Here is an 8,582-nt window from a genome sequence, read left to right on the forward strand (position 1 = left end):
CCTGTTCCAGTCGGATACTGCCATGGCAGGAGCTCCCGAGCGACAGAGATTGAATTAGACTCCTACCGAATACTTCCCCTCAACCAATTTCATCATTGGGACAATGAATCTACCGGTCCACGGTGACAGGGCGGGTGTTCAAGTGAATTATGTGTTCCGGATCACCAAAGGCCGGGCTGGATAAATTGAAGCTAGGGAGAGGTTCCTGGGTTCACCAGGGATCCTGGACACGCTTTGGTTTGGGCAATACAAGACCCGAAGAGCAGGTCGACGGTGAGGGTGGGTTACGGCGGTGTTCTTCAGAGCAAGCACACGTTCTGGTGAAAGGCTTCGGCCGAATTTCAATTGGTTGATACCGGGGGAAATAGGAGGCTAACAGCAAGCAAAAACATGAAACAATTGAATAGGTACTCACCCGAGGACTGCTGGCCACGGGGGGGGGGGGGGTTCTTTGCGGCGGAGCAAGAATAGAGGAAGAGGGAAACTGGGGGCTACGTAGGCTTTCCGGTGAGCTCGAGTCGAGCGCCTAAGAGTTTGTGCGCGGGATGCAATGAAGAAGCAGGACCCGAGCGCCATTTATAGGCCGACGACCGGATTTGGATGGAATTCGTGGATTTGGGATGTGCTGGCAAGGCTACCGCGCGGCGGATCCTGGTGAGGGCACGGTGGCCGCCGATTAACCGGAGCTTGCCACTTCACTGCTTTAACGCCACGTCGCAGGATTCCTTTACCGTGGCCGCCGACGACCCATCCCGAACGGCGGTGGCGTTCTTATCGCCGGCGACGAGCGTCTGAGCTGGCATTCTGATCCTCATATTGTACCATGTGAATTGCAAGCAGCCGGTCTGACAGAGCACTTTGGAGCCAGATTTTATCTTAATTCCAAATGGCAACATAAGTCAAGCTCTGCAGCAAACCTGTAGAGCATTATACCATCTACAATGTTGCCATATGATTCTGCCACAAAAACACATTGGAGCATGCTTAAAATTAAGCCCTAAGTTCATGTCATCCCACTGTTAATCTGAATTTCAGACAATATTAGCCTGACAGCCTGACTTCAGGCTAATTATCTCCAATATTTTCTTAACAACTGTGCTCACACTCTCAAGCAAAGTTGTTCTCCTTTGGTTGCTCTACAGATTTGGTGGGGTGACCTAGGGCAAAGATCCCATATTTTAACAGTTACAAGGCTCCAAAGTTGAGCCCATAACACTGAAATCAGACTTAGACTATTAAGGACTTAAGAGGTGAGTTTTGCAAATAAGCCCAAAACTTAGGGTTTAACTTGCAAATTCACACATTTGTGATTCAAATGACTTAAGATACTTATTTAACTTGGTTTTTGCACTTTAGTCCAAAAGTGGACTAATTTTGCACATAGGTCCCTAGGGTTTGGACTTAGGGTTTTCCAGGGTTTCAATTAGGGTTTTTTTTGGTACCTTAGGGGTATAAAGGTAATTCAAGTTTATTCTTGGGGTCATTTTATGACTTTTCTCCTAAAGTTTTTAGGTTTTCTCAACTTGGGTTAGGTTTTACCCCTTTAATCCCTATTTAGGGTTAAGTTCCCTATTCAGGGTTCTATTTGCAAAACACTAAAACAATACAACTTGTTTGAAATTTTTGCCTACTGAATGCACTCTTGGTGTATCAAACATATGCAATGCCAATGCTTATGATGTCATGCTCAAGTTTTAGTTATAGTAACACCAGGGGTGTTACATCCTTCCCCCCATAAAAGAATCTTGTCCCGAGATTAAAAGTCCTAGGGTAAGTAATGGAAAAGGAAACGCGGAATACTCTTATTTCCTTATTTCTGGTACAAGGCAGGGGTGATGTGGGGGTCACTTCTTTATTACACAGTTATACAGGCTTTATAATTTACAAGAGGCTAAAAAGTTTGGGAAATTCTTATCTAAAAAGTCTTGAGTTTCCCATGTAGCCTCATCTTTAGAATGCTGGTTCCACTGTATCTTATAAAACTTGAGAGTTTTTCTCCGGGTAACCCTGTCCTTTTGGTCCCAGACTCGAATGGGATGCTCAGAAGATGTCAAGTCCGGTTCAAGGACAACATCTGTCACTTCAATGGTTCGATCGGGAACCCGAAGTCACTTCTTCAATTGTGACACGTGGAACACATTATGCACGGCAGACAATGTTTCGGGGAGCTGAAGTCGATACGCCACTGGCCCATATCTTTCAAGTATAGGAAATGGACCAATGTACCTGGGTGCAAGCTTTCCTTTTATCCCGAAACGTGATACTCCCTTCATTGGTGAAACCTTCAAGTAGACGTAGTCCCCTTCAAGAAAATACAAGGGCCTTCGCCGTTTGTCCGCATAGCTCTTCTGCCGAGCTTGGGCTTTCTTCATATTATGAATAATTTTCTGAACCTTTTCCTCGGCCTCCTTCACCATATCAGGCCTAAAGAAATACCTTTCCCCAGGTTCAGGCCAATTTAGCGGAGTACGACATCGTCGTCCATATAAAGCTTCAAAGGGTGCCATCTTGATACTTTCTTGATAGCTATTATTATATGAAAACTCCGCTAAGGGCAAACATTCATCCCATTTCGGTGGGAATTCCAGAACACATGCCCGTAGCATATCTTCCAGTATTTGGTTCACTCTCTCAGTCTGTCCACTGGTTTGAGGATGATAGGCCGAATTGTGGAGCAACTTAGTACCCAGGGATTTATGAAGTTCTTCCCAAAATTTGGATATGAATTGCGATCCACGATCCGACACTATGGTCTTCGGAACACCGTGCAGACTAAGAATACGAGCAATGTACAATTGGGCATAGACAGTAACTGGGTAATCTGTCTTGACTGGCAGAAAATGAGAAATTTTCGTAAGCCGATCAACAATAACCCAGATAGAGTCATACCCATTTTTTAGTCCTGGGTAATCCCACAATGAAGTCCATACAATATCTTCCCATTTCCATACTGGGATAGGTAAAGATTGTAATGGACCAGCAGTCTTTATGTATATGGCCTTGACACGTTTACAAGTGTCACATCTAGCCACATAACGCAATTTCAATTTGCATCTTTGCCCACCAGAAGAACACATAAGGTTCCATGTGTGCAACTTGCTTTTTCTGATGACACTGTACTATCTGAGTCTGTTCGGTGGCAATTATGCAACTTTACCCAAATAGAATCAGATGCACCATCTTGGGTAAAACACACAAGAAGAGGTTTACCAACAAGTGGTTACAGTAAGTTCATAGCACACGAGACGGGTGTGAATGTCGAATAACATCACGGTCAACTCGTGTTAGCCAGGGAATCCAAGTTCATGGAAGGTGATATAGATTCAAGAAAAATCACCAGCGGAGGGATCTAAAAATGCGGACTTTGCAACCAGTCCATGTTATCCAGCACTAGTCATGGATCGGCATGATCACACATGCAGGAAAAGCATGAGTGAGACGGTCGAGGCGCGACTAGAGCGGTAATTAAGTGGTTACTGGTCGACTTAATTTGATTTTGGTAAACACTTTCTTTAGGGTGGGTTGAACCTAAGTGAGTTTAGACAACTCGATAAAACGACCTCTAAACTCAGCCTTTGTTCCATGTGCAGTTACAAGTTAGTCAAAACCAACTTGTTGAACTACTTTTGGCATTGAGCAAATCCTCTCAGTACCATTGATAAGCCAAGGGTTGAGAGTTCACATTTGCTAACAAGAAATCCTGCACTTGGTTAAAAATCTATTTGGTCATGTTGTTCATCCATTTTTTCTCATGCGAGATGAGTTATCCACTTGTTTAGGGAATACCTGAATTAAACAAGAAAGCGAATGAACAAACTCCTGCATTTCAACAACAAGGAAAACAGATCTCCATTTTGGGAGCTAATCAGTTGTTTTCTTACACTAAAAAGCTCCAGGGCTTCACCTTTACACAAAGGATGTAAAGGGAACTTATATGAGTAGTCACTACCAAGAGCAAAAGAAATAAGACCACACATGAAAGTGGTATGCCCTTTTAATCCAACAGAGATGATAGATGTTGCTTGATCTCCTCACAATCAACATAGAAATTGTTTTTAAGGAAGGAGTCCACAGAAAATCACACATCAGTGTAGTTTCACAATGGATCATGACCAGAGACCTCGATACCAACATGCGCCAAGCAGCAAAATCTTGTGTGTACATTCACAGGAGGCTCTCAGTTTCGCCGCGGTACCATAAGTTCTTAACCATGACACCATTACAAAACTGGCACCGATAATGGATCTCATGTGGTAAGAACAATTTGCGTAGAGATAACATATTGATATAATCTCATAATGGATTATGACTACTAACTGTGATACCAGCGCGCATCGAGCAGCACAACCTTGTGTGTATACCCACAAGAGGCCCTCAGTTTTGGCGCGGCATCATCAATTTTAGTCATAACGCCAATACCAGACATAACCAATAAGGAATCTCGCACAACACAAATAGACTGGTCAAGGATGACAAGGTACAAAAGAGACTCCACCTATAAGAACGATTACAAGTAGAGATCCAAATAGATCATGGCCCAAGGAAGTGAACAAGGCATGGCCATAACTTAATGGAAGAAGTATGATGGGAGACTGTTAATTCAGCCCAAGCATATTTCTATGCCCATCGCAGAGAGCACAAGGTCAAGGATTAAGTTGGTATGCCTTCGATAGATATGAAGGAACCAAAGGCATGAAATTTAAGGAAATGGTCGGACATGTCTTTCCTAGGTTGGGTTAGCAACATGGCGATTCGCAAGGAGAGGCCAACTATACTAGAGACTGCAACCTGTATCAACAGAACAAGAGAATGGTTCTAAAGGAAGACATGACTTGAGATCCTTGTTTGAAGTCTAGGTACTCTTTAGGTCCGACAAAGAAATTATCTAGGCATTGATTTGTATCAGTGTTCAGCTAGGCGCCGACTAGGCGGCGATTAGGCCCGCCTAGGCGCTAGTCGGCAGCCTGCCGCGTAGACTAGCGCCCTGTGCGTCTTCTAGGCGGCCGCGGCGCCTAGGCGGCGCTCAGCCGCGCCTAGGCGGCGAGTGGGCGGCGCGCAGCGCCTAAGCGGGCGTGCAGGCGGGCGCGCAGGACGGGCGCGCGGGCGCGCATGCGGGCGCGCAGGCGGGAGAGCGCGCGTTTTAGCGCGCGCAGCGCGCGTTAGTTTTTAGCGCGCGTGAGTTTTAGCGCGCAGGGCAGTTTTAGCGCAGTCTCCCTGCCGGCTCCCTGCTCCACCGCCCGGCTCCCTGCTCCACCGCCGGCTCCGCCGCCGGCGCCCTGCTCCCCCGCCGGTGAGATCCCCTCCTGCTGCTCCCCCGCCGGTGAGTTCTCCTCCCCCGTCGGCTGCTCCCCTCCCTGCTCATCCCCCTCCCCTGCTTTCCTCCCCTGCTTTCCTGCTTTCCTCCCCTGCTTTCCTCCCCTGCTGAAACTGCTTTCCTCCCCTGTGCAGTGTACAAGTGAAAGAAATCAAAGGATTAAGGTTTAAGGATGTCATCAGAAAATGCAGCTACACCTTCTGAAACTGAAGCAGCTAGAGCGAATCTCCTAAAAAGAAATTCAGATGATGTTGGATGGGAATATGGTGTTCTTGTTGATGCTAACAACAAAGACAAGGTGAAGTGTAAGTTCTGTGACAAGGAGATGAGGGGAGGGATTTATAGGTTGAAGGAACATCTTGCCCATGTTGGAAAGAATGTGAAGAAATGCACGTCTGCAACACCGCAGGCTCTAGAGGCTAAAGAGAAGTGCAAGAAAGCAATAGAGGCTGCAAAAAGGAAGAGGGAGGAGAAGACTGTTCGTGAGCTAGAACTTAGAGAGGAAGTGAATGTATCTAGGGTTGGAGAGGAGTCAGAAGAAGTCACTTGTGTTGGAAGCTCACAGCCTCACAAATTAGGGCCAATTGACAAATGGACACGTGCTATTGATCCTACCAAGGCTGATTCATTCAAACAACAGCAGCTGAACAAGGAACTATGGAAAGAAAGAGAGCATGAGGTGCACAAGTTTATTGCAAGATGGGCCTATAATCATGGTAAATTGCTAGTATACGATGCTGTTTTCACATTTTAAAATTCATGAACTTTGAACTGAACACATTTTAAAATTAGACTTCATTTTTTAATCATTGGCAGGAATACCTTTCAATGCATGTGACAATGATGAGTTCAAGCAAATGTGTGAAGCAATTGGACAATTTGGACCAGGACTTACACCTCCAACTCAAGATGCCTTTCGAGGTAGTTTGCTGGAAGAAGAATATGAAAGAACCAAGTGTTTGCTGCAGGAACGTGAAGCCGAGAAGATGAAAAATGGTTGCTCTATTATGACCGATGCTTGGTCAGATAGGAAGAGGAGAAGCATAATGAATATATGCACTAATTGTGCTGATGGAACCTCCTTCATCAGCTCAAAAGAGATGTCAGATGTGTCACACACAAGCGAAGTCATTTTTGAATTAGTGGACAAAGCAATTGAAGACATTGGTGAAGAAAATGTGGTGCAAGTAGTCACTGACAATGCCTCTAACAACATGGGAGCAAAGAAGCTATTGCTTGAGAAGAGACCACAAATATTTTGGACCTCTTGTGCAGCTCACACAATCAACTTGATGCTCCAAGGAATTGGCAAATTGCCTCGGTTCAGGAAAGTGATTGACCAAGCAAAGTCATTTACCATATTTGTGTATGGCCACACAAGAACATTGGAGTGCTTGAGATACTTCACAGAGGGGAAAGAGCTAGTGAGGCCAGGAGTGACTAGGTTTGCTTCATACTTTCTCACTTTGAACAGTATGCAAGAGAAGAAGGACCAGTTAAGGAAGATGGTAGTTCATAGCAGGTGGGACTCATTAAAGGATGTGAAATCAAAGAAAGGAAAAGAGGCCACAGCTACTATATTGAGTCCAGCCTTTTGGAAGGATGTGAAGCTAATGTTGGCTGTTTTTGAGCCATTGGTCAAAGTCCTCCGTTTGGTTGATGGGGATGTGAAGCCATCCATGGGTTTCCTTTATGGAGAGCTACTAAAAGCAAAAAGAGAGATCAAAGAGGCCTTTGGCAATGTTGAGTCTCGATTCAAAGATGTTATGGCTGTAATTGAGAAGAAGATGAATGGAAGACTTGATTCTCCATTGCATTTGACAGCTTTTTTGCTGAATCCACACTATAGCTATGCTAACCCATCAATATTTGATGAGCCCAAAATGAATGAAGCCTTCATATCTTGTGTCGAGCAATTTTATTATCATGATGAGGACCAACAAGAACAGGCTGCCAACTTTGAATTGAAAAAATTTCAGAATAGAGAAGGACCATTTAGCAAGAAGCTTGCAAGAACTTTTCAAAACTATGATTACAATCCAGGTAGAGGTACTTAACTACTTATTATATGGTTGTTTGTTGTTTTCTACCATGGTTGTTTGCTGTTTTTTAAACTAATAGAGGTGTTTCTAATTTATTTCAGCATCATGGTGGCGGTTATATGGAACTGAAACACCAGCTTTACAAAAGATGGCTACAAGGATATTATCTTTGACATCAAGCTCTTCTGGTTGTGAAAGAAATTGGAGTGGGTTTGAAGGGGTTAGTACCTATGACCTATCTATTAATCATTTCAGCAGTACTATGATTAAATTTCAGAACTGAAAATGCTTTTGTTTCTAATTTATAGATACACACTAAGAAGAGAAATAGGCTGACTACAACCCGCCTCAACAAGTTGGTCTATATTCAGTTCAATAACAGGCTGATGAATAACAGAGAAAAGATTAAGTCAAAGAAAATCACTGATGTTCTCTTGTCTAGTGATACAACTGAAGCTCAAGGTTTTCTCCAAGACGGTGGAGATGATTGTGCACAAGTTGTCTTTAGAGATGAGGAGGAAGATGAGATGGAAGGTACAGGGATACCTTGGTCTGTTATTGGAGAGGCAGTGGGAGCAGAAGAACAGCTTGAGCCTCGTAGAAGTGCAAGAGTGAGAGAGCTCTATGAAGGAGAAGAGTTTGAGTCTGAAGAAGAAGAGTATGAAGATGAAGATTTGTGCTACAGTGAAGATGAAATATGATCTGGACCATCTCCATGTAGTAGTGAAGCCTTTTGTGATGCCCTGGTCTTATGAACTGCAGCTGTGTCACTTTGTGTCTGTGTGTCTTCTTTTGTGTGAGACCTGAACTAAGAACTATGTGCTTGTGTTGTCCTTTATTTATAAATTGTGTTCTGCACTTGTATTACTGTCCTATCCACTTGTGTTGTAATTACCAGCTGCTGATATGGTGTGCAGTGTGCTCAACTGCTCATGAATGGGAGGCTGCTGAAATCATCCAGATAAGTCACAATTTAGTGTTTTCTATTTTTTATGAACAGGAACAGCTAGCTGTCTATTGACTAATTTACTAACTACTAGCTGTCAAAATGTGTTGCAGCCTTGCAGGAGCTAGGAACATGCAAGACAGCAAGAGTAAGCTCAGCTAGGAATCAGATATGTCTACTGGCCTTCTTTTTATACTTACTGTGAGTCTGTGACTCATATAGTCATATATAGTAGTTATATACGTATATATAGTTATATACATAATATATATAATTTATG

At 43.8% G+C, this 8,582-nt stretch overlaps 1 protein-coding gene across 2 annotated transcripts; it reads left to right on the plus strand.

Moving 5' to 3' along the window:
• The first annotated feature begins 5,367 nt into the window (after positions 1 to 5,367).
• Positions 5,368 to 8,223, plus strand: LOC103630145 (hAT transposon superfamily protein). 2 transcript variants are annotated; one of them, XM_008651229.3, is made up of 4 exons: positions 5,368 to 6,030; positions 6,131 to 7,363; positions 7,458 to 7,576; positions 7,665 to 8,223. In XM_008651229.3, exons 1-4 carry the CDS (start codon positions 5,487 to 5,489, stop codon positions 8,055 to 8,057), a joined length of 2,289 nt encoding a protein of 762 aa, XP_008649451.1. In that variant the 5' UTR covers positions 5,368 to 5,486; the 3' UTR covers positions 8,058 to 8,223. The 2 variants fall into 2 exon arrangements, with proteins under 2 accessions (XP_008649451.1, XP_008649452.1); XM_008651230.3 differs by having other exon boundaries at positions 5,369 to 6,030; positions 6,131 to 7,357.
• Positions 8,224 to 8,582: the final 359 nt, after the last annotated feature.

The sequence above is a fragment of the Zea mays genome, chromosome 6, assembly GCF_902167145.1.
Source record: "Zea mays cultivar B73 chromosome 6, Zm-B73-REFERENCE-NAM-5.0, whole genome shotgun sequence".
Lineage (NCBI taxonomy): Eukaryota > Viridiplantae > Streptophyta > Magnoliopsida > Poales > Poaceae > Zea > Zea mays.

Coding starts and splice junctions, on each gene's coding strand:
- LOC103630145 (XM_008651229.3), top strand. CDS start 5,487: ATGTCATCAGAAAATGCAGCTACACCTTCTGAAACTGAAGCAGCTAGA. Junction 6,031..6,130: donor AAGATGGGCCTATAATCATG/GTAAATTGCTAG, acceptor AATCATTGGCAG/GAATACCTTTCAATGCATGT. Junction 7,364..7,457: donor TGATTACAATCCAGGTAGAG/GTACTTAACTAC, acceptor AATTTATTTCAG/CATCATGGTGGCGGTTATAT.